Below are 27,290 nucleotides of genomic sequence, written 5' to 3' on the forward strand. Positions count from 1 at the left end.
GATAGTTGCAAAAATAATGTAATTATATAAGGTCTTGTTGACGCTTCACCCCGATTCTCTCTTCAGATGGCCTTTCAATCTCATGATCTCACTTCTGAATTGTAGGAAACTCAAATATTAACATGTTAAGGAAAATATTCGTGATTCTGATTAAAAACCAGTGAAAATACATTAAATTCACACACTTTATCAAGTTGACATGTATAAGACAGAAGAAAAATACCAAAATGATAATTAAAATGAAGTTACGGCTTCCAAATGTTTTACTTAGATCTAGCAGTTGGTACACCATAATTCCCATTTTTTTCATGGCAATCTATTATAATATAATAGTAGTAAAGTTGGAAGGGACCTTGGTGGTCATCTAGTCCAACCCCCTGCTCGGGCAGGAAACCCTACACCATTTCGGACAAGTGGCTGTCCAGTCTCTTCTTAAAAACTTCCAGTGTTGGAGCATTTACTGCTTCTGGAGGCAAGCTGTTCCACTGATTACTCAAACAGAACTGATTAATTATGTGGCAAAATAAATGGAATTTTTTTCAAGCTTTTTCTTTTAGTGTTTTGTCCAGATGTGTTTTCCAGAGTACAACACATACACTTTTGCTCATCTCCCATGCATTCCTTCATTGGTTTTGTCTGTAGTAAAATCTTGATATAAATTTAACTCAAACCTAGCACTCATGTTGTATAAATACATGTATATTTATTAAAGTTTTAATCCAACTTTTTCCCCACTCAATTTTTAAAAAAAATTTTCTTAACTTTTTTCTCCAACAACTAGGAATTTATATTGGACTGACATAAATTGGAAGCTCATTTGATGAATGGCAAAAAGTCATTAGGTAAGCTTCCATGGTTAAGAATAGATCTAAACCAGGTCCTAGTTCAACATCTTGATCACTATGCAACTATAGTTTGCTTTCATTTTTTCTTCAATGATAAAATATCTTTATGCTTCAAGAAACTGTATGTGAAGATTTAACATTGATTGTAATATCGAAAGCAGTCCTTCTAACTATGGAATCCTAGTATACAAATTGTCATTCCTGTAGCAACTTAAAATTTGTTAGAATTTAGGAAGACAACAATAAAGCATTAACTATTTTTATTAGCAGTTTCTATTAGTGGTTGTTGTTACTGTTGCAATTTCAATACAGATCATTCAAGTAGAAAAAAAAACAATTCAGTCACAAGATCCAAAATTAGCATTTTATTCAGAACAGTGGGGTCAGGGGTGTATCATTTATATTCTGGTACATAATACAGAGGCAAAGCTGTTGTCAAACATCTTTCTGGTTGTTTAACATACTGTGTAGTTACTTGAGCCGTAAGGATAAGGCTACCCCTTGACTTTTCAGTCTTTCTTTCTCTGTCTCTCTCACTTTCTCTCTCTCGCTCTCACACAGTTTTTGTTTGTTTTTGGTACAAATTATGTAAAACATTTGTGCTAAGAACTGTTTGCCCTCCCCAAACAAATAAAACAAACAAAAAATTAATTTAAAAAACTCAAACCTTGAGTACTCTAACTACAGCTCAACAATTGGATCAATGTCACTTGTTTGCAATCTGTTTGTAAATACTTTACCCATAACAAAAGATATAAACATGCAAAAACCTGAATCCATAGTCCAAATAATACATACACGTGTTTGGAAGTTTCAGCACTTCCCAAAGACTATGCTAATAAAACATTATGTACACATATCATTTTTACAGTGAAGTGGGAAAAAAAGTACTGGAAAATGTTTTAAAAAAATGTGTATATGGATTAAGACCAAAATGTGTCAAACATTCTATCATAAGAAAAGAAAATCAGTTTTGCTACAAACTGGTGATATGAAAACTCCCTTTATTTGCAACCAGCTGCATAAGATTTAGAATTTTAGTGAAAAACCCTAGCATCTAAAACTAGAAGTATTGTACATCTTTTTCATGGCCTTCTTTCCCCACATGTCCCCAATAACAAAATGTTCCCATGAGGTTTTTTCAATTTTGTTATTTTAACAAAAGCAATGCAATGTAAAAGCATGTTGAAGCATATTGGTGACTGCACTTTCTTCCCCATCCCCAATGTGATTTTTCTTCATTTTTCATAAATCAGTACCATTTAAAGCCTTAAACATAAAATTAATTCCAATCTGAAAAAGGTACAAAAAGGCACATAAAATCCCAGTGCTTCTGTACTGTAAAATTCAAGTGTAACTGAGCTCAATTGTTTGTTTTCCTTTTTTTTTCCAAAAAGCATTGGATGACTGATATTCCCAGTGAGCCCAAATAGGTTTGCAGCCTATGCCAAAGCCTTCTGCAAGCACTTGTGCTAGTAGACTACAAAGTTAAAGCCTAGCTTCTGTACGCTTGTTGGGAATACCAGTGAAAAGGTTTGTACTTGTCCAAATGCAATGCTGGCCACTAAGGCATTCAGTCATCACCTCCCCCGTACATATCAGCAAGTTTCTTGAAACGTGGACCCCAGTCATTTAGATAATCATAGTCTTGCTCGCCACCACTACTTGAAGAGTTGAGGGAGCTCAAAGATCCAGCGGTGGAACCACTTCCCTCATAGTCAAAGACTAGAAGAGAGTCATATGGAGGAGCTGTAGGATCGTTATCTGCAGCTTTTAGTCCCTGTAAACAGGAGGAGAAAACTGTAAGAAAGAAAATAAGAACACTACCCCAATCATTTCTCACATGAATGGTGTAGATCCAAACTTGAGTGATTACTCCATGAGAAAATGTCTGGATTAGCAGCAGCTCCAGAAATAACTTAAGTGTAAGGAGAGCTATAATTACTTGCTTATCCTTCCTGCCTCTCGCTCTATATAATTTCTAATTATTAAAGAGATTGGAACACTTTATGTCTATGCAACAAGAATAAAAACTGTAAAAGAATGCCATGTGAATATGAATGGCTACCAGTTAAAACATTCTTTCATTCTAGTTCAACAGTTTTAACTATTTAACACATTGTAAATTATTAATAGCTGGCATGAAAATATTCATTGAGAATTAAATGGCAATCTTGTTGTGTCTCTTGAATTTTTTAAAATTGAAAACTAAACTAGAACAAAAAAGAACTATATGCAAATAAAATTAGGCTTCATTTGTCCACATAAACATACATGTCAATTCCTTTCATACTTTAAAAAAAAATAAAGTACAATTTTGGAAGAAAATTGAGGACACTTCTTTTAATCTTTTTACTCTCAAGATATTGACTACGAATAAATTATCAAAAATCCCAGCAATAGTTTAAAGAAAACCCTCAGTGCAATTTGTCATTTAAATTCTGTATTTTATAGTAGTTCAGTATCGACTGATGGCTTTGGATGATGTACAATTTCTTATGCTATTTGGGTTTATAGGATAAAACTATAAAAATATTCAATGTTCTAGAAAAGGCACTTTATGTGCAAACTGTTAGAAAAAAGATAGTTTTACAAAGGTGTGGCTAAAGACTCAAAATCTGCATTATGGAAAAGTTAAAATTTGTGCATTTCATGTTCTAAATAAGCTGATGTACATGTAATATAAAAATTTCTAGAACACTGAAAAAAGAACAGATTAATATTTCACAATGTTGCCTAAAAAGGTAAGTTAATTTTGAAGAACTATAATATTTTAACTTATAATTGTTTCCAGAAAAGAAAAATTGCACTCCCCAGGTTGTTAAAAAAAGAAAAAGCTAGCATGACATAATTTCTTCATACAATTTCCCATTTGTTGATTGACAAATAGAGATTACTGATCCCAAACCCTATCTATTGAAAATTCAGCAGGTATTGAACTGTACTAAAATGCAGTGCATTCATAAAACCATGTGTTATCAAATTGATGGCATTTGTGATGATTCAAGTACATTCTTGCATTATTAAATTTAATTTAAGTCCACAAGTTGCAGCATCTTTGTGATGTCAAATATGTCTCCCTTACCCCCCTGCCAGAGAGATGCAGAGATCCCTTATTCTGTGGGGTGCTCTAAGCTTCAATGTTTTTTTTGCAAACGTTTCATTTCCACACCAGATAACATCATCACTAATGATGCTATCTAGTTGGGTAATGAAATATCGGCAAGGAAATAACTAAGCTCAGAGAGCACCAAGAACTCCATAGTTCAATTCTTAGCTACAAATATTTTCTTAGTATGACTAATACCAATGCAAGAAAGTTAATTGATTCGTTTCCCATTTAAATAAATTAAATGCTTTTGAACGTAAAAGCAATATTTATATCTGCATCATTGTAACTGTATCAACAATTCCTTAAAGATCATTATTCTTTAGATATAAATGCTGTTCATAATTGGCCCTAGTAGGCATATGTTTTCCCTCCTTCTCCAGCTTTCAATTTACCTCATTAATGAAGTCTCCAATGTCCCCAGGATGAGGAGCTGCTGACCTAACTGGATATTGAGGTTCTGCATGAATAGGTCTTTCATCAAGCCGCCTTATTCCAACAGGTTTGATGGCATCTGGTTCTAAAGTGTCAGGTTGCTGGAGCTGACTTAAATCATAGTCCTGTAAATGATACGTAAGATATTGATTTATATCCTGCTTTTTCATCCAAGAGAGCTGGTCTGGATCAGTGGTTCTCAAATACTTTAGTTTCAAGATCCTTTTATATTCTTAAAAATGACTGAGGATTTCAAAGAGCTTTGATCTAAGAAATTTAAAAATATTTACTTTATTTGATTTGCAGACCTCTGAAAAGATGTTGGAATCCCCACATCCCATTTAGAGAACATTTGAGAACAATATGAAATGTCTTCTTTTAGACCAGCGGTTCTCAACCTATTTGGGGTCGATCGACCATTTCACGGGAGTCGCCAAGCAAGGCTGTCCGCCATTTTTTTCCCTTTTTCCGGCGGGTGCCTTACCTGCCTTGGGCTGGGCCAGCTGGTGGTTGGCCTGCTCCGTCTTTGCCGCTTGCCATCTACGCCTCGGCCGGCGCAGGAGGCGGCACCACGCATGCGTGGTGCTCCCAGGCAGGGAAAGTCCTCGACTTACGACCAGTTTAGTCCTTGACTTACGACCGGTTGGGGGGGAGGGTCGCAGCATTAAAAAGGTTGAGAACCACTGTTTTAGACTCAGAGATTAATTCCTATCTTTTGTGATGCAGGCATTCCAAACAACTTCAGCTGCCATCCCTGACCCTCCAAACAGTAAAATCTACAAATATATAATTTAAGGCTATAAGAACAAAAATACAATTTTAAAACCTTTCTTACTTTTTAAAAATATAAACATATTTATGTGGATTATTATTTACAAACATATCTGTATTAATTAAGAACTTGTGATTTGTAATTCTAAATCTACATTTAATCGTTTATTTTTATTTTTTTCAAAAACAAATATTCAGTTTATTATCCAATTGGATGCAAAAAGAAATTTGATCTGATTTGTCCCTGAGATTAATAGGCCTGGATTTTATGTTATATTTTTCATTCCTGCACAGAAAACCCATGGCAAGAATTCTTCAGTCTATAACAATACAGCTGAAAATTTACTACAAAAAGGTCACTTGCCTAACATAATAAAAAACATAATTTTTATTTTTTACATAAAAACCTATTTTATGTAAGCCACAGGATGCCCTCTCTGCTAGATCTTGTGGCATGGGAAGATGTAATTGAAGAAAGGCAGTACCTCAAATAACCCAGTCCCACACCCTGTAGGACTTTAAAAGTCAAAAACAGCATCTGGAATTGGACCAGAAACAAACTGGTAACCAATGTAGCTCATGGAGAAGAGTATCAATGAGGAACACACATAACATCCTATGCTGTTATATTTTGCATCAGTTGAAGATTCTGGACGATCAAGGAAAGCTCATATAGAGCACATTAAAATTCTACAAATGGAAGGATCTAAGAATGGGTGCTATTGGTACACAATATAAAATTGTGTGAAGGCTTTTCTAATGTGATTGTTATTTGCTCCTTGAGCAGAAATTGTGTATCTAGGAGGATGCCCAGATTGCCCGAAGGATATGTTTGGGCAGCATAAAACCATCCAGCACCAAAGAAGGCACAATTCCAGAAAAAAGAAGGTCTCAATTACTAAAAGCCTCTCAGTATTGCCAAAGTTCAGCTGAAACCTATTTTTTTCCCATTCAGACATCCACAGCCTCTAGACCAGTGGTTCTCAACCTTTTTAATGCTGCGACCCCCCAACCGGTGGTAAGTCGAGGACTACTCAACCGGTTGTAAGTCGAGGACTACTCAACTGGTGCAGCACCGTTTGCAGAATGGGACTTTTGGCGGGCTCAGCAGGGCAGAGACAGCCTGGACAATTCCTATTGGCTTTTGAAAGCCAATAGAATTAGACTCTATTCAAGAGAGTCTATTCTATTGGCTTTCAAAAGCCAATAGAATAAAAGGCAGTAGCACAGCTAAGGAAAAGGGGGAAAAAAATGGCGGGCTGCATTGTTTGGTGACCCCCGTGAAATAGTTGTTCGACCCCAAATGGGGTCCCGACCCACAGGTTGAGAACCACTGCTCTAGACAATGAGATAAGACATCAACAGCATTATTTAATTCTCTAGTATTTAATTTATTTAATTCTCTAGATATGCCAAACTAGACATCATGGTACTGGATTAGCTCACCCAGTGGTCTCATGTAAAAGTTAAAGAGCAGAGATAAAATACTGACGCCTAAGGGCTGAGAGTAGGACCTCTCCTCCTCAATCCTTGCCAACTGGAATTTACCCTGAAGAAAAAAAGTCAAGAGCCCTATACCATGCTACCCAGTCTTCAGAGTTAATCCAGGATACAGTATGATACAGGATACAGATGACATAAAAAGAGGGAGATCACCATCCAGATATCAAGCAAAGAAAGGATGAATGTACTTTCCCATTTCATCCAAATGCATGACTAACGCCATTTCTGCCCATATCCAGGTTTAAACCATGACTGATAAAAATCTAGATAATCTCTTTCATCCAATAAGAAATAATTCAATAAAAGCATTATTAAGTTACTCATAGTAATGGAAAAACTGACCTCTTCCTCTACATTTTTTTTAATTCTTAACCTTACATTATGCCAAGTACTACCATAAGCATCAATTTTAATGCAAAACACATTTTTGAATGTAGTCATATTCTCAATGACTGCCATCCTATGTGTTTTGATGGCTCTGAATCATCCTTACAAACATACATCTTTGTCTTTGATTGCATGAGTAAAGGGTATAAAATAGAGTGAAATTATTATTCCTGTTTAGTAATCCCAGGTGTTTTGCAGCCAACTTTGTTATTTGATGATTATGCCTGCCTGCAAACGTATCAAATTATGTTGACAAGGAGGTTGGGAAAAGCTATTCAAAGTAATCAGAAGCCCTCTATTTTTTTCCCTACAGAGAAAAGAATTAGTCTCTTTTGATGCACATAGTGACAGCTTTCAAACACAAGCAGTTGTGGCAATGTACAGGCTTGATTTTCACACCTACAATATAAAAAGCACAAATGTGAAAAACAATCCTGATTATACAAACATAATAATATCACAGATTTTTGGGAAGGACTTGCTAGTAGATAAATCTGCCAAATCTAATCTAAACATCTAGTTCACAGGTCCCCAATCTTTTGGGTACCATGGACTAGTTCCGTGGAGAGAGGCTTTTCTGCAGACCAGAGGGGGCGTGGTTTTGTGTGCTGCCTGCATCTTGCAGATGGGCTTTGCTTGTTTGTGCAGCCTGGTTGCTGGCATGCCGGGGCCCAGTACTGGTCGACGGACCAGGGGTTGGGGACTCCTTATATAGTTGACTGTTCAACAAACCATATAAAGATCAGTTCCTAACTGACAAGTTTTTGGAATACTGCAGGAGAAGGAAGACCAAACTGAGTGTAGTTTGTATTGATTACAAGAAGGCATTTGACCCCGTGCCATATGATTGGATAATCAAGTGTGTGGGAATATTAGAAATCAGCAGAAACATCAAAGGCTTGTGCGAAAGAGCAATAGAAGAAAGGAAGACAACAGTTGTTGGTCAATAATTATAGACTGGGGAGGTTAATATCAAGACAAGAATTTTTCAAGGACACTCACTTTCATCACTACTCTTTGGCATTGCACTGATTCCACTGTCAGTAATATTGAACAAGTCAAGCCATGGCTATCAAACATCAAATCTACCAGGCTATCCATCTCCTTTACATCAATGATCTGAAACTGTGTTGGAAAAGGCCAAGTGAAATAGAACTGTTCCTCAAGACTCTGTTTTCACAACCAAATTACTGCAATGGAATTTGGACTAGACAAATATACCACCCTTATCATCAACAGGAGACAATACTGAAAACTGAAGGAAGCAAAATGGCATATTGAAATAACATCATGAGTCAGGGTGAACATAAGATAAAATCTGTAGCTCAGGGTTGAACTGTGGGATACTTGGGGGTCTCTGCACTTCACTGCTAGTACTGATGATGTTACCTAGTTCTGTAATGAAACATCTGCAAGAAAACAACCAAGCTCAGAGAGCACCAAAGACCTCATAGTGTGGACAAATACCACAAATACTTGGGCACCCTTCAGGCTGACAACATCAAGCACAGTGAAATCAAGGAGATTAGAAATTAATACATCAAGAAAGTGAAAAAGATCTCAGAATCAAACTCAGTGGAGGAAATACTATCTGGACAATTCCAACCATTAGATTCACTATTGGAATAGTGGACTATATTCGAGCAGCACTAAAAGCTCTGAATAGGAAGAAAATGACTATGAATTATGTCCTTCATCCTTGCAAAAATGTTGACAGACTCTACTTATCAAGGAAAATAGGTAGATATGAAATGTTGCAAGCACATCAAATGGTTGAAGATAAAAAAAAGGACAGTGAAGAAGATACATTGAAGCTAGTATATTAGGAAAGCTTACTGAGTACTGTAGAAACCAAACTGGATGACAAGAAAGACCAAATGGAGAAAAGAGACATGACAAGGTGAAGTATTACATGGACAGTACATTAAAAAAAAATAGCATGCAAAGCTGAAAACAGCAAGATCTAGCAATGGCTGGTTGAAAATTGAAGAAAGACAGAAGGCTAATTCTGGCTGCACAAGACCAAGCCTTAAGAACAATGCGTACAAAGCCAGAACTGAGAAGACAGCGACAGCAAATGCCGCCTCTGCAAAGAAGAAACAGTGGACTACCTGGTTAGCTGCTGTAATAATATCACATAGACAGAATACAAACAACAGCATGACAAATTAACAACAATGGTGCATTAGAAGATCTGCAAGAAATAACATTTGCCTGCAAGCAAGAACTGGTTGGACCATAAAATGTAGTATAGAAAATGAGGAAAGGGTCTTTAGATTTCAAACTGACAGACACTTGTCACATAACGTCCCAGATTTAACAACAACCCATAAGAAAGATAAAAAGTCTAGATAGTGGACACAGCAGTACCTGAAAACCACAAAATAGAAGAGAAAAAACTAGAGAAGTTAACAAAATAAAAGACCTGCAAACAGAATTAGAACTGTGGCAAAATAAAACAATGGTAGTACCAATAGCAATAGGTGCCTGGGGTGCAATCCCAAAACAACTGCACCACCATTTGAACACCCCTGGCATCGCCATCACTCAATTGCAAAAGATAACTTTATTCGGAACATTTTATTTCCTGCATTGATACTATTAACACTATCAAACACAAACATCTGCCTATCCAGGTCCTTGGGAATAGATGGATAAAGATGTCAAATCCACTCTAAACATCTGGCTAATTTTGTAACAAACCATACTGTTTCAAGAGCAAGTTATTGGAACTAAGAAAATTAAGGCCAGAATTTAAAAAATCATCAAATGTTTCAAATTTTATTTGATTTGCAGATTGCACAAAAAGCAGAAGAACCAGTAGATCATTTACTCAGTTTGTGCAAGAAGATTGCACAAATTGATTCCAAATAAGAACAAAATAGAGTCATCAAAATAATTCACTGTAATATCTGAAAAACTGATTGTGTACCAATAAATTAAAAATTGATGGGAACATATAGTTGAAAAGGTAACTGAAAATGAGCAACTTAAAATTTTGTGGATTTCTGAATAAAGATTGATAAAGTCTTGGCTCATAATCACAGATATAATTGTGGCTAAAAAGAAGAAAGTGTGAATAATTGATGTGGCAATACAAGGGGATAGTAGAACAGAAGATGAAGTATTGGAAAAGATCACCAAGTTTCAAGATCTGAAAATAAAAATTGAAAGATTGTGCCATAAACAGATTGTGTGGTCCCAGTGGTTTATCTGGGTGCTCTATCAAATTTTTTTGGATGCACTTAGAAAATCTGTACACTGACCAAATTGCCATTTGTTAATTTCCAAAGTCCAACTGCTTGGATTTATACATCTTGTACACCAATACATTACAGCAATGTAGGCTCTGGGGAAGAACTCAATGCATATGAAGATTAATACCAGCTAAAAAACTTGCTGCTGTGATTTTACACATAACAATAACAATACATGTATGTATTTTTCTTTTGTTCAATCATGTCTGATTCTTGAAGACTGCCTGGAGAGGTCCCTGGACTTTTCTTGGCGCAATTTTTCAGAAAGTTTTCAGAAATATGGTTTTTCAGAAATGGTTTGCCACTGCCTTCTTCCAAGGGCTAAGAGAAAATGACTGATCTAAGGTTACCCAGCTAGCTTTGCCTAAGGCAGGACTAGAACTCATGGTTTCCTGTTTTTGTTTTTTTTTTTTTGCTTGATGTCTTATAATGACTACAGTACAATGCAATACAGTATAATACAGTATAAAGATTTCATTTATAAACACATAATCTTACCTGATCTTCTTCTCCACCACCTTCTTCGTCATATTTGAGAATATTGTCTCTCACATCATCTTCTGGATCTATAAGTAACTGCTTGGCCTGACGTTCTTTATCACGGCGCTTCATCCAAACCACAAACATTAGAACTAGAACTAGATGAAATGCAGAAGAAAGTGGAAGGTTTATTTGTTTCTTCTTATATTGTTCTTTTTAAAAATACAAGAAATGAACACCTTCAGTACTTATCTGTTCGGGAATTTATGTGCTTCAGCAACTTAAAAGAATGAAGCAGTAAATTCCTTCTACTACATTCCCTAACACTATATAGGATGTATAGGACTTGGAGAATTCCAAAAATCATCAAAAAGATAATATTAAAGAAGAGGGTGTAAGAAACTGCATTATGCGGAGGGAGAATGATCAATTGGTTAGAATTCATTCAGAATGCATCAAATCGGTTTGGGAGCCATAGCAGCCATATGCTAAATAAATGAAGAGCAATAGCAGATATACAATACAATCAACTGTTAGATTTCTCTACTTACAATCTAGACAGGAAACAATCTAAGATACAAGAATCTAATAGCTCTGATTACTAGAGTTTTTTAGAAGTAAGGTTAGGGTTTCAGCACAAGAATTACAGTGAGCATTGTGCTTTCAAATGAGATAGTTATATTTAAGTGATTTAGGGAGCGAAGTCTAGTGTGTTTCCTTCTGCTTTTTCAGTGTCAAAGGGAGTAGGCTAGTTTCTCATGAAAGCAGGGTACTTTGCATAAGTTCAATGTTTTGGTAACTGTTATTCTCAGAGCTGTAAACTATAGTGAATTATAATTAGATAAATTAGTGCACTTGAAAGAGAAAATTGGTTGTACATGCACATGCACGCAGAGGGAGTCAGAGTACTTTCTGAAGCTCTCACGTTAGCCTTGAAAAGACATGCCAGTTTTAGTGCTTGAGAGAGTGTGTTCTGATGTATGTGTCATGAATGCTTAACACAGCCATAACACATATTACATAAATTTGAGGTCAGTCACACTAGCTTTCTAATTTCTTTATGTAATGAAGTATAAAACAGAACATCAATGGCATGTAGGGAGAGTTAGGATGAAACAATACAGAATGCCAAACCACTCTGTTTGTAACAAAGACCATGTCTCATTATCTGGTTTGAAACATATAATTCAAAAGATCTTGTTTACCATTGTTTTTTTTTAGCATAACTTTTATACTTATAAATGAAAGAAGAAAAATATGTGATAATTGCTAAGCATTTATAATGCATAACATAGGTTTGCTGCTGTTGGTTTATTGGTTACTTTTACTGTCAGTATACAACCTTTAAACACGTTTCTCTCTCTGTGTGTATATATGTGTGTGTATGCATTTATAGATCTTGACCTCTCTCTTTCATCTATCTATCTATCTATCTATCTATCTATCTATCTATCTATCTATCTATCTATCTATCTATCTATCTATCACATACACATAAAATGGCACCAAAAGATGAACTGCTGAGAGAATGCCTAGGGCAGTGGTTCTCAACCTGTGGGTCGGGACCCCATTTGGGGTCAAACAACCATTTCATGGGGGTCACCAAACCATGCTGTCCGCCATTTTTTTCCCTTCTCCCTAGCTGTCCTACTCCCTCTTATTGGTGGCCACACCCACTTGGGGGTCACCACAACATGGGGAACTGTATTATGGGGTCACGGCATTAGAAAGGTTGAGAACCACTGGCCTAGGGCAACAGAAGACATGGAAGGAAGATCAAGCCATGGCAAGACAATATCTTGCATAGGATGTATCACTGATAGCTTGCTGGCTGACATTAGGAAATCCTATCAATGCCTGAAAAACAATTGACAAAAAGACAGCACTGAGGAATTGATCATAGCAGCACAAGAACTGACATTAGCCCGATCCATAGAAGCAGGGCTTTACCACACTATACAAATTCGAAGGTACAGACTGCAGAGAGGCCTCTGAGACAGTCCAATATGTACTGGCAGGCTGTAAGATACAGATAATAACGGTATACACTGAACAGCACAACCAAGTAGCTGGCACTGCGTACAAAAACATATGAACAGTGTTTAGGCTAGTCTCTCCTGTCCATGTGAGAGATTCCACAGAGGTTATGGAGAATAATAAGGGCTAAGGTACTGTGGGACTTCCAGATCTACATGTATAGGGAGGTACTGGTCAAACAAACGTTGTGGTAGCAGACAAAGACTAGAAGACACAATGGTGATAAATGTAGTGACAACCATGTTAGGAAGATGTATGTATGAAAAATATGAAGAACTGGACTTGAAGGAGAAATTAGAGAGGATGAGGAAAGTTAAGGCCAAAGTGGTTCCAGTGATGGTAAATTGAAAGAGAGGCTCCAACAGATCCCAGGAACAACACTGGAAATCTTTGCCTAGAAGAACCCTCAAACTCCCAGGCCAGTGGTAGGGGACTTGAGATTATCATGCACAGAAGTGAGAAAAATAAAATTTATAAACACACACACACACACACACACATTATCTCATGTCTCTTTTTCTCTCTCTCTCCATTCCGTTCACAAAGACATTCAGATGTCATCTAGAATGCTTGCTCTAAAATTTCAAAGATATTTTCAGAATATACTCATAAGAAAGAAGTCATAAGTTTTAGCAAGAACATTGCCTATTATATATTCTCAAATCAATCATCAACAGCCCATCTATGTATAAAGAATCTATACCATGGTAAATCAATCTTTAACATTTTCAGAACATATAATAACATACCCAATTACTGCTAAAATGTTAGAAGATTTACCAAGTAGTATGATGATGCAGAGAAGAATTGCAATGATAGCACCTGTGCCTAGTCCTGCACCAACAATCCTATCAGCATCTGTACAGTCTCCATTTAAATCACACTGACAAACTTTCACTTTCAGAATAGAAGTGCTAGACTTGGGAGGATTTCCAGAATCTGTTATTATTATTGGAACATCATATATTCCAGCCTCCAAGAACCTGATCTTTAAAGCCAGTTGGGCACGGTCACCTGAAAAAAGAAAAGAAAAGAAGCCTGGATAAATATGGTCTGTGGTATTAATCGAAGTAACCAGAGAACAACTGCTTAGAATCTCTTTCTGAAATAGCTAAGTTATTTATTGGTAAGCTTTCATCAAAGTGAAAACTTAGTTTGAATTTTCTTCCAAAAGCATATAAAGACCTATGAGAAGCTGATTCCAGCTCTTAGAATCAGATCATCTAATGCCATGAACAAATTTCTTCAATAGAAAAATCCCAAAACTGGGAAAACTGAGTTTCCTAGTACTGTGTTTAATTCAACTGAATATTATTTTCTTACAATCACTTTAAAATATTAGAAATAAAAATTAATAGGGACTACTAGTAGTTACAAAACAAACACATAAAATTTGTCATAAAAAGGAATATATATTACCACTAATGCGAATAATAGTCCAATTTTTCTTAACACTGGGAGGAGAATTTGGCAATTCAAATGCAAATGGTCCAGCATTTGGATCAATATCATCATCTATTGCTGTGATATTTGTTGCGTTGGGCTGTAGTGTTTCACATGTTGTAGCTTCTTGAGGATCTACTCGGGGAGCGTTATCATTGATGTCAAGCAGATAGATCTGAAGGGTACCAGTCCCACTCATTAGTGGGATTCCTTTAAGGACACAAACACAAAATAAAACAAGCATACTTTCTATTAAAAAGGATTGTTTTACTTACTGAACATACAAGAACATACTAACAGAAAAATGTACAAGCTAAATAACATCTTTTTCTGACTACAAAGAGTTCTTTTCTGAACATAAAAATTAAGCTGACAGAAAAAAAACATTGCTGCAGACTTGGAAAAATGTTTTTCAAGTGTAAGAACAAAACTTCCAATTCAGACTGAAGGTAGAAGAGTATCTTCATACTGAATTGACTTTCTGAAGCTTATGTGTATTTCCAGATTAAAGACATTGTTTTTTTTTTCTATGCCAACTTAGTGACATTGCCTGAATAAGGCTTGAATCTCTGTATCGGAGCTGAACACCATGCAAGTTGTACAGTATATTACCACATTTCCTTAAAATAGCATCAACGTAGCAGTACTTTGACTACAAAATGGAAACAAGTGGGAATGTCACTGGTATATATTTCATTAGGTTGCCATAACCTATGAAATTTTAGAATAACTTTGTTTTGGAGCTTAAAAAATTATCTGATGTTACTAGATTAAAAACCTGTATCAAAGCAGATACAGAAAAAGTATGCTTGGGTTTCTAATAGAATTATATAGATTTATTACTTAATTGTAAATTGTTTCAAGAATTAAGAGGTTTTATTTCATTCAAAATGAGCAAGTTTTACAGGTGTCAAGAGCAGACTGTAGAAATTGGTAATTTTGGATAGAAGTATCTAAAAAGTGAAGTATTAGAAAGCTCATGACTATCACACTATTGGATTCAAAGCTCCAGTGTATTCCTTTGGAATGGGCATGCAACATCTCATGTATACACAAAGGAGAGAACTTTGATTGTAGAACCATGGCAGCCATCTTACTTGTTTCCACCTCCTTCTGAAGAAAATGCTGTACAGTTCTTTTTAAGGATTCCAGGTCTTTTGAAACCTCACCACTGTTGAGTAATATAGTATTTAAGAATCCTTCATCTTTAGTTAAAAATACCTCCTTAGTCAGGAATATTTTGTTTTATACCTAAACAAAAAATGACTCATGGTGTTTGCCAGATGTTCTAGTATCTCTACATTCTAATGAGGTAAAATTAAAATGAATGAGGTTTCTAAATTACAGCTCCTTGATGCTAAGCATAAAACTATGATCATTTGATAACTTTAACAATAGAAATCATATGCTCCTAAATAAATAATATAAAGATAGCAGACAGACAATGGCAAAGAATATAATAGAAATAAAAAGTTCCATAAGAAGATTTTACACATGAAAATAGTATTTTGTGAATAGGTTAGGTTGTTTAACCCATTTGTAAATTAGTTACAATGATTCAAAAATTTCTAAGTGCTTATTTTTAAGTTCATGATTTAAGAACTGAACTGAAATCAAGACTGGAGCAGCAACATCTTTCCTAGCAAACACATGGGAATGGGCTGATTCCCTTAGTCACACTTTTTTTCTTTAATGGGAAAAATCCAACCTCAACAGTCCTTGGTATCCAGGTCAATGGAAAATGCCAAGATTATCCTGGCCCTTAGCTCTCGGCTTTCCAATTGCTAATAGTATTGGTGTCACAGAATAGTAAATAACTCCTTTTCAGGTATTACTTTCTCCACAACAATACCTATATATCCAGGGAATTTCTCTTATAATTTATTGTGATTATAACACAGCAGTTATATCAGTATTTCATATTCTTGTTTTGCTGATGATATTCATAGCACTCAAAGATACAAATGATAAGCCTTTGAAATTAATCACATACCACTGTCGGTGGCAAGGAAAGTAGCATTATACATATTATGTTTCACATGTGGTGATTCTCTGTCCAGAACACTAGTTGTTGTTATTTGACCATTAATTGGATCAATCTTTAACCAATTGGCTGGATCGGAAAGTTTTGAATATCTGCAAAAATTAACATAAAGCACTATATTAACATTGGATGCATTTGGTTAAACAAATCATCAGCAGGAAGGTCACATAGAAAATAAATTGTACATGACAGACTTGGGGTTTTGCAAAAGATGCTATCTAGAGAAAATATTTATGTAATAAGCAAAATAATTTATATTATTGAATATATTTTTCATATTTATATATTTGCTATATATATTACTCAAAGTTACATAATACTTTTTGATATCCCTAGATATATACAATGGCTTAAAACTGTATAGTATCTAAAAGCATTGTCATGTAAACATTACATAACCATTCAAAATTCAAATTACATCACTGATGAAAAGTAACTCTCAATGATTAAAAAGTACACGATCTGCTGTAGTCTCATTAAATTATCTGTGAAGTGGAATATCATGTTAATTCAATTCTAAGCAAGAATAATTTAAAAAGAAATAAAAATTTTACTTGCTTTGGGGATTCTACTCTGCAAGTAATATTTGCAGAGTCCTTAAAATTTAAACCAGACTGATTCAATGGAAAACACTTTAATCGCATGCTTGGTACAGATAGAAAGCTAAAATCTAGGCTAAAAGGTAGCATAGGAAGACAGACATACGAATAGGAGAGGGTCTGGTGACGAAAGGCAGGACAATTTTTCCAAAGGCTGCATTACTCTAAGACAAGGGTCTTTAAACTTGGCCCTTTTATGATTTGTGGACTTCAACTCCAGAATTCCTCAGCCACGCTGGCTGAACAATTCTGGGAGTTGAAGTCCACAAGTCATAAAAGTCATAAAAAGGCCATGTTTGAAGACCCCTGCTCTAAGAAAACAGATCTAGTTCACATGTTGGACCATGACAATTTTTCGATTCAAATGGAAGGCCAAAATTATTGGTGGAAAGAAAATGGCTGCAAAAAGTGAGGAAAGGAAGTTATTTTTATACTACACAGAGTTCTCCAGATCAACTGGCAAGAGGACTTAGCAAATGTGGGTCTAAATGACTAAGGACAAGACAGAGAATTTAGGGTAACAGACCATGACAGATTGGAACTCTGATATGAAGCTACCCTGAAGGAATGCTGTGGGGAAAATAAAAGTTTTGAGAATAAGAGAATGACAGTTGCAGAAACTCAATTAATACAAAACACAGATAGATAGAATTTGGGAACAATAGTAGATTTTTTTTATAAACTAGAAGAATGATCAGTTCAAGGATAAAGATACTAATTCTATTTCAGTCAAAAACAAATTGAAAGTATTTGCCCAGAGCTGTGTTAATGGGATAGACATGAAGTTGTTGCTTGCACCAGACAATTCTAACTTCTAGAACACTGTATGTGCAGATGCATAAAACGTTATCTGTAAATCATAGAGATTTAGATGAAGAATACTTTTTTAAACAACTTTCCAATTATTCTTGCACGCAAAAGAAAAAAGGAAGGAGTCATTTATTTATAGGCAACCAAATGATGTAGGCAGTTATATGTTACCTTAAAGTAGTCTGTTGCATGAAACGATCTGGATCCTGAGCTGTGAATGATGTTAAAACAGTCCCAGGAAGAATCCCTTCCTCCTGACGTATAAGCTTTGTGACTGGGACAAAAGTTGGGCTTTCATTCACATCAATAACTGTAATGGATACTGTTGCTGTTGACTGAGGAGGATGCTGTATTCCTTTTGCCAAGGGCACTTGGTTTTCTGCAGCTACGGTCAATACAAACTTCCTATTGCTCTCAAAATCAATAGGCTGGCAAAAGCAAAACAGAATATTAGTTATTTTAGTCATGGGCTACACAAAAAAAAATTAAGTACAATATACCAACATAAAAGAGAAGTTGTAATATTACAGAAATGCTTAAAGATTCTTGAAAATCTTAGAGATCTGCAACTTGAAGGAACCAAGTATATGTAAAAGCCTTGTGATTACTATTATAGAAACCTGACCTTTTCACTTTTAAAGTTGCTTCTTACCCTCTAGAGCTATTATTATAACTGGCTCTTCCAAACTCCCTTGCATGAAACAGATCTCTAGTGGCTTACATTTTTAATGACTATGCTAGATGACACATGATCAATCAATCAGTAAACCAAACAAAACCTAAACTATTCTGTCCCACTTTAAATAATTCAATGTTTACTCAGATTATTTCATTTTTATTTTGAAGAGTATGACACTTTTTGATCCACAGCACAAACACTCAAAGGTGCCTCAGTGTTCTGTTGGGTCTTATGTAGTACAAGTGGGCTATAAATATTTCAACTGTTTTTTAAACAGAATCTCTGTGCAAGCTGTTTGAAAACTGACTTTACAAGTAAGTAAGTGGTGGGCTCATAACTTTTAGTTTGGACAAAAGTTGACTGCATTACAAATAGAGACACCATTCTGATGATTATTTGAATGTCTAGTTAATTTAAAACAACTCTGATTTGTATATTTCATTCTGCAAATCAGTATGGCTCTGTAATACATTCTATGCAGCCATAAAAACATATGCATAATTTCAATAGGGAATATTCACAGCCCAAAGATGCTCTTCTCAGGCTTTTCTATTATGGTCTACAAGGGTCTACTCATGGAGATCTGTTAATTGGAACAACATGCAAAGACTAGAATAGTCTCTAATGTTCTTTTCTATGAACTGATTAATTGATTTTAATTTGCAGTTGTTTTCAACAGCTTCTGGAATTTCTTTCTAGCTTGAGAAAGATCATTTCATTCCATATGAAGCTGTTTATATATTGTACTTTAAGTATTGCAAGTAGTCAGCATTTTTCAAAGGGCAGTTGGAAGATACATATGGGGATTTTTTAAATGTGTGTTTAGAAAATTACATGTTTGTTGGATGCTACTTCCTCCAATTTGGGACAATTTTAATGTGTTTTGAATTTTTAACAGCCCCCTTGTGACTCTGTTACTTTAATATGACAAGTTAATTGAATTTGTTTATGGTTCAATTATATAACTGCTATTTTGCACTTATAAAATTATTTCTATTGTATTCCAGTGTTTAGTATCAAAAGTATTTGGTATAGGTACTCTTTGAGGGTCAGTTTTTTATTATGTAATTATGTATGGGATAAATAACAAACGATTATATTGAATTTATAGTGGTTGTGAACAGTTGCTATTATCATTATGTGTTGAGTAGAGCAGCTCAATATGGATCTGGCAAAATTATTAACTTTAAATTTGGTCCACACTAATCTTTATCGAAACTAAAGTGTTTAAGTACGTATCATAACATTACAATGTAAACTCTGCCCTTAAGTAACTAAATAAGAAGCAGTTTCATTGTGAAGTCATAAGACATATTCTGCTACTTGCTCCCTATATCAAATATCTCCAATGGATGCCATTCTCACATATTTTATATTTTAATGGTCACTGCAGAAAGGCCCTGCAGATCTGTAATCACCACTGTGTAATCAGTAATAGAAGCTGACAATTGGAATTAGATAGACAGGGTATTTTTGTGAGTTAAATATATATATATTTCCCACCCAAGCTGTATGCATGTCATAAGGTATATTCCTTTGACAACCAGAAATCTGAAGATGTGAAATAACTCTTTTGTTAGGTATAGTTCTTAAGTTTTTGTGTTGACCACTGCAGTGTTTGCTGAAGGCATAGCATAGGTCTGATATCCGGAAGTACTATAGCTTAAAAGAGGAGAAAAATCAAGATATCCCTAATATCTGTAATTTTCTCTTCCATATATTATGGAAGTAGTTAAGGCAATTCCTATATTAATTTTTTTAGATTATTAGTAGTATCCTGAGCTGAAAAACTGCAAACGTATTTCCAATTTAGTTGTTTATTCTGTTAAATTTAGGTACAGTTTTCATGGAATCAGGGATTGCTTACCAAATAAAATATAATCCTTTCAGGAATCATTACACTGTATTAGGGCTAATAAGGGCTTAGTGCTTGTCTGGGGAAGTCTTCCACATTTATTTATTCAGTTTTACCTTCTTTTTTTCTTGCTTGTACTCTGACAGGTCTAAAAAGATTTAATTTGAAGCAAACTGAGCTACTTCAAATAGATTATGCTTTTGAGCCTTTCATTTCGTCCTCTTTACAGAGATTTAGTTCAATTTTAGCTTTTTTGTTTTGTTTTTCGTTTCATACCTTTTTGGTTTGTAATCTTGAGTGGTTCATTTTTGCATGAATATAAAGTACATCATCATGTATTTCTTATGAAAAATGTTATACTTTTGGAAATATACAACAAAATAATGTAGAAATATGAAGAGTGACTCTCTTTTTATACTAATATAAGAGACATTCTACAATACTGAAACTATTGTTTGATTTCTCTTTGATTTGAGTGCTTGGGAATATTATATGCAAGGAAATGTAGTATATGTACTGAAAGTGATTAAAATATCTTATAATATCTATTATTTTTAATTTACCAAACAAGAAACTTGGCCTGAGCAACCGTTATATGTCATGAAGAATGACAGCATAAATGATTGTTTCTCTCCCTATCATTATCAGATATGCATAAACTGAATCATCTTACAAATACAGTTGTGGCATTGCATATTAATGCTACTTTTACACTTCAGGGCAGGATCTATTACTGCAAACTAAAGTAATGAACATAAAATCTAACTAAGGTAATGAAAATTTGTGATGTGGCAATCTTCATAAATGTGGTATTTGTTTAAATGTAAGTTTGCCACATCATATTTAAACTGATGACAATGATTTTAAAAATATAATGAGGCATCATGGGACTACTTTGAGGTCCATCTCTTAAGCTCCATTTTCACTTCAATTGCAAGCTTGGTAATAGCAGTGATCCCAAATAGGGGAAAAAAGGCAGGAAGTAAGAGACTATGGGAAGTTCAGGTTGCACATAGTTGATCCAATTCTCCATATGTCGCCACTACTTTTCTTTTAAATTATGTTTGTACCTGCAGATTTATATTCATTGGGGAGTTTTAAAAACAAATTGATCTGCTGCTTGCACATATAGTTTGATCCTAAATAACATAATTTGTTATACATAATGCAATTAATTTTAGCAACTGCTAAAATTCATAAAACAAGAGTAAAAATCTGTAGCAGCCCAACCTACTGTTCTCAATCAGAATTCTACTATTTATAAATTAAATATCATGGTCTAATTCAGATTTTTAAAATTATGTTATGTGTAACCCTAGTGGACCATGACATCTACAGCTGATGAATGAGATCATCCAACAATATGTGAAGGTATATCACATTATATTTCCACCATAAGCCAACTGATATAGTGGAAGTGTTTCTTGATGTGTGGAAACTGGGACTTTGGGAAAGAACAGGCTTCTACTCAACCCCAGCAAGACTACATGGCTCTGGTTCTTGGCACCTTCTATCTCTTAATCCAGATAGGGCTGCACTATTCAAGCAGAACCAGTGCACAATTTGAAGGTTCTCCTTTTCAAGAACAGGCCAGCTTTTTTGCATAACTTCATAATGTGTACCAATTGCATATATTCCGAGATCAGGGCCTCTGCACACAATCATGGCTTAGTCAACTCTCAAGTGGATTACTGCAATTTTTTTTTACCATTCCACTACTCCTGAAGAGTTTCTGGAACTGTGGATGGTTCACAAATGTGGTGTGATAAGCAGTTATAAGCATTCTTCAGTGTAACACCTCTCTTATTTGAACGGAATTGGCTGCTAGTATGTTTCAGGGTTCAATTCAAGATGCAGATGGTCACCAGAATACTCTTCACAGCATTGAGCTGGGTTATTTGCCTCTCCACCAAACACTTCTACCTTTCCCATTAGATTTGGCAGGACAAGCATACTTCTGGTCCTATTGGTTAAGAAATGTCTTCCTGTGAAAACCCAGGAAGTGTGGGTTTTGCAACAGTATCCCCTGGATCACATTGGTCTTGATCATGCAAGACATTGCCAAAGCTATAAAGACATGGTTGTGTACTTAAGTATAGGAGTTGGTTTGTCAGAGCCTGTGAAATGTTTATGTTAATCGTTGATTAGCCACAATTGGCTGCTAGCTATGTGTTTTTCTATGTGGCTATTTCTTAATAGCTGATAGCCATCTGACTTAAATTAAATTAAAAAATTCACTTGAATAGAAAGTTAAATGTTAGCAATTTTTCTGGAATACAACAAAAATGATACCATTTTTTAGATTAGAGTTTTTGTAATTTTTAATTAATAGGTTTTGTGATCTAAAATATTTTTGAAAATCCCTGATGTAGTCCATTTGTTGCAAATTTAAAAAATGTGCAACACAAAACACATCAGATTTCTTAATATGTAGATTTGAAATATTTCAATTTGGCCACTTTCTTTCATGTAGAAATAATCCTAAACTACCTTTCTGAATTACATATACAAATCAGACAAAATTGCATCTTAACAATATTAAATTAAATATATTTCACATAAGTACAGAATTGTTGAAGTTGTTTTTAGTTTGAAAATATTATTTAGTCAATTTGGAAAAGGAAAGTCGAACATCAAATCATTTAAGACTATTTAGTATTTCAATTTTTAAAATCAGTTGCACAGAAACTTGTAATTTTGATATACTGTGGAATAAGTTCCTTTGAACAAATTAGCTAGGTTCTTTAAACACAACCATTGTAGACTAATACCACGTGTATATACCGAGGCTTTGAATAGATAAATTTTGCCATTAGAAAAATGGAACTAGTTTAGTAGTCAATGTCCCATCTGTTCATGCTTAATTTGGCAAATACATACCTTCACAACAGTTACCAACCCATCATTGCTATTTGGATCGGTAAGAATGGTAAACCGGCCTGTGGGATCACCACTTGTCGTTCTGTATACTGCATTCCAAGCAGGTGTGTGTGGTTGATCTTTATCTGTCACAGTTAAATTAGCTACTATAACATCCACTCTGTTTTCAGGAACTTCACCATAGAACTAAAAATATAAAGCATACATACTTATGTACAAGATGTCAGCTCAGTATCCGTGAAATATTATCATGTTGTTTCTCTGCTGAAGCACTGAAGATCCTTCACGTTTCTAAATTATTATCTTCATTCAGAAATACTATCTTGGGAACATTAGTTAATATTTTAAAGGAATTAATGTCTGTTTGACTCTAACGAGCTAGACCAGCCTTCCTGAGCTTGCCCAGATAAGAAGGTTGCAATTCATGGATTGAAACTCAAGACACAGAACAAAAAAAATCAAGTACATGTTTTTGTTCATTAGGCAAACACTACAATTTAGGTGTCATTTCCTTATTTGGTGCTTTAGGTAGCAAGTAATCCTAATTCATTGATCCATAGTCATTTTTCAGACTGAAGATCACACTTGATCACAAAAAGTTGGTAGAGCCAGGAAAAAATAATTATACATTTAATATACAAAGAATTTTTTCAGTAAAGAATACATACGTTTAATTCAATGACTATTTGTATGTGTAATGTTGTTTTTATATATTCAAAATTATAGTGCAATAATGGTTAATACTATCTTATTGAAGTCAGATAAATTCACTGAATAGCTAATACAGCTTGGCTCCATTCATTTAGAGAGGCTGCAAATATGGAACAGAGGTTCTCATAAGAAACATATTTAATGCATTTAGTCTACTAAGCAAGCAAATAAGAGGTATTCACATTCTACATCCCTTTTCTTTACTGCATACTTACAATCATGGCAGTGAACTCTGGGGGATTGTCATTGATATCTGTCACTGTGATGACAGCAGTTGCAGTGTTTGAAAGACCGTATGTTGGATTTCCTTCCATATCTGTAGCTTGAATTATTAATGTATACTGTTGTACTTTCTAAAAAAAAGCACCACCACAAGATGACATCAAGAGCAGTTACAGATAAAGCCAACATTCCAAGTGGTTAGCAAGTATTCAATAAAGTGATATTTTTTTGTGATGCAGTACATTTATCACATTGCTCATTTCTATTAATGTCACTTAAACTGATACTGGACTTGCAGTAATTAAGAAGAATGAACAAGCCTAAATTCCAAGTGTTGTTTTCTTGCTTTATTTGGTAGCATTTGGGGAGAACTATATATAAGAGCAGCTTTTTTAATACAGGCAATAATCAATTGAAGAGGACTTTTTGAAAATATAGAGTATCATTTTAAAATCACAAATGCTGTGCAACAGTCACAACTAAAGTAGGTTGGGCTTTGTTAGCATTTGTTTTTAAAATAAGGCTCATAAGAACTAAGCATGGGAAGGCATAGGAAGGCACATTCTTGGCAAATGATTCAAAATGCCAAGGCTTTGTGGTGAGGGGAACTGGAAGTAACGGTGGCAACAACTTATCCACATCACTATGGAAACCAGTGGAGGCAAGGATAAGAGAAACTAGTCCCAAACTAAATTATTTTTTTTAATGTTAAACCAGATAGCTCTTCTTTTTCAACAGCACAGCTAGCTTCTTTTTTGGTTAAAAAAAAAAAAAGAGCCTTTAGTGGTGGGAAACTCTGTTCTTAAAGCATTGTTGGAATAAAGCCAAAGACAGAGGAACACATTCTTCCCTAAGAAGAGGAATTCTCTTACTTCAAGAATTAAATTGTTTGAAAATAATTAATGTATTTTATGATGCATTTACTTGCAACTTCTTGGTAATGTATCTGATATGATACGTTATCAGTTATAAAAGAAATATTATTTTCCTCAATATTTTAAAAATAAGATTAAGCATCCTAATATTTATTAGACTGAAATAGAGATATTAATGCATAAAGTTCACCATCTTCTAAGAAGAAAACTAATAAAGATAGGGCTTTTTTGATGTTGCCTTACAATGTTACAGCCCTGAGTAGTTTATTGATACAGCTAAAAATGGTATATATTTATAAGAAAAATGCAATTCCTGGAGAATCAGTTTTTTAGAATGCTCTTATGTATTTCATTTCATAAAGTAACATAAAAAACAAATTTGTTTTCTATACAGAGAAACCTATCTAAGTTTAAGGAAAACCAAATTATTTAAAGAACTCTTTTAAATTTCAAGATTTAAACTTATTATTCTATCATATTGATGGGTTACACTGGTTGCCCGAATTGGGTGCAATTCAAGATGTTGGTTGTCAACTTTAAGCCCCCCTTCATGGGCTTTAAGTTAGTTGAGAGACCCTTTTCTCCCAGTTACTTCTACCTGTTCAATCCACTCTGGCAGGATGGGCATGATCCAGGTCCAGTCAGCCAAGGAATATCAGCTGGCAGGGATTGGGAGACATGCCTGTCATAAACTCTACCTCTGGAACATCCTCCCTCCTGAGTTAGGATGGCCCTGAACCTGTTGGCTTATCAGACTGGCTGTGTGCCAAGGCATAAGTTCCCGAATGTATGAAGGACTCTATTTCCTAGTTATGTTTGTACCAACAGATTACAATATCTCTTGCTGCTATTTGTATTTCTTTCTTGTATCATGTTAATTATTTTAACATGCTTTTATTTTAATTGCTTTTATCATTATTTACCACCCAGAGTCACTGGTTTCATACAGGAAGCTATACAAATTGATTGATGAATGAATGAAAAATTTCAGTAATGAGATACAATTTTTTTCTCTTTTGAAGATTATTTTTTATGTCTGGGGAGAAAAGAGATAAATGGTAATCATGATTTCATTTATGGAGATAATCTTTTCTTAATTTATTGGGAGGACAGTCCTGCTTGTTATGGAGGTATGGGTGGGTTTTTCTGATTAAGCTATACAATGGTGGTTTATGAAAATATGTTAAAAGTTATTGTACATGATTTTCTTAATTTGCCATACATGCACACAAAAGGGGGAGGGTGGACTGTATTTTGGGCACACAAAATCAGTGCAAGATCCTGAGAGATTCCAGAGAATCACAGGGTCCAAAATGGAGTCAAACCCATCGTATGACTTGCTTGTCCTAAGATTTAAGCAGAAGCCAGAAAGAAACTAAATATTAAAAATATCTATATCTACATTTTCAGACAGAGGAAGACGGGGAAATGAAATCTCAATTATTTGTTTTTCAACCTCCTAGTACACATTCAGAATCAGTCACTCATCTAAGACAAACAAATTTAAGATGTGTGATGCCAGTCCTGTCTCACCTCTCTGTCAAGTCCGGCTGCAACTGTGATAATGTCACCTGTTTCATTGTTGATTGTAAACATATTTGGAGAAGGGGTGCTTGGGGCTTGTGACAAGATTCTGTATCTCAGCATTCCATTCAAAACATTGGGATCATCAGCATCAATAGCAGTGACAGTCATCACATAGGTGCCTAATGAAAGATCCAATAATCCTCCGAATTAAACTTGGGTCTTACTAAGGCACTTTGAAGCATCAGCCTTGGTTTAAATATTTACTTCCTCTGATAAAACACATCATATCCCTTCAAATCAAGCATTTTTCTAAGGCTTGTAATTAATAAGGAATAGTAAAGAAAAAAGCCATGTGTTTATAAAATATAAAAATTCACCTACTACTAAAGCAAAAGTAAACTATTCTGTTTAAATTGCTGCTTCGTTGACCTATCTTATAGAAAATTAACCCCAATATTGTAGTAAGACAATGCCTGTTAATTCAACATACAGGCTCATAAAAATGCTCATAAATGGCATTTATAGTGACCATTTAAACTGCAGATTTTTGAAGCAGTAAGAGCTGTTGGCATGTGATGAGATATAATCTGTTTTCAAAAATCCATGAAAGAACATACCAATTAAAGAGAGTGTAACCTCTAATATACACTCAGGACAAATCTGACCATGCTCCAGAATTGAGAATTAAAGGATAGGAGAGTAAACATTTATTCAGCATAAAATTTCAAATGAAGTCTGGCTTACTGAAGGAGGAAGAAAATGACCAAACTCTATTAAAATCCACATAAATCACTGGATTTGAAAAAAATTCACATTAAAAA

The 27,290-nt window shown here is 34.8% G+C and overlaps 1 protein-coding gene across 2 annotated transcripts in view; it reads right to left on the bottom strand.

The window, feature by feature from the left end:
• Positions 1-1,190: 1,190 nt before the first annotated feature.
• The window catches only part of CDH2 (cadherin 2), a 128,457-nt gene continuing 102,357 nt past the window's right edge, over positions 1,191-27,290 (bottom strand). The window contains exons 8-17 of one of the 2 annotated variants that reach the window (XM_039329711.1): positions 26,476-26,648; positions 24,061-24,198; positions 23,135-23,320; positions 17,892-18,148; positions 16,261-16,403; positions 14,244-14,477; positions 13,605-13,838; positions 10,806-10,945; positions 4,350-4,514; positions 1,191-2,625 (exon numbers count right to left, since the gene is read on the bottom strand). In XM_039329711.1, coding sequence (XP_039185645.1) covers positions 2,419-2,625; positions 4,350-4,514; positions 10,806-10,945; positions 13,605-13,838; positions 14,244-14,477; positions 16,261-16,403; positions 17,892-18,148; positions 23,135-23,320; positions 24,061-24,198; positions 26,476-26,648 — 1,877 coding nt within the window. In that variant the 3' untranslated portion in view covers positions 1,191-2,418. The remainder of the gene's footprint in view (positions 2,626-4,349; positions 4,515-10,805; positions 10,946-13,604; positions 13,839-14,243; positions 14,478-16,260; positions 16,404-17,891; positions 18,149-23,134; positions 23,321-24,060; positions 24,199-26,475; positions 26,649-27,290) is intronic. The other variant, XM_039329712.1, reaches the window with a different exon arrangement.

The sequence above is a fragment of the Crotalus tigris genome, unplaced genomic scaffold (genome assembly GCF_016545835.1).
Source record: "Crotalus tigris isolate CLP2741 ecotype Arizona unplaced genomic scaffold, ASM1654583v1 scf7180000024408.747909, whole genome shotgun sequence".
Taxonomy (NCBI): Eukaryota; Metazoa; Chordata; class Lepidosauria; order Squamata; family Viperidae; genus Crotalus; species Crotalus tigris.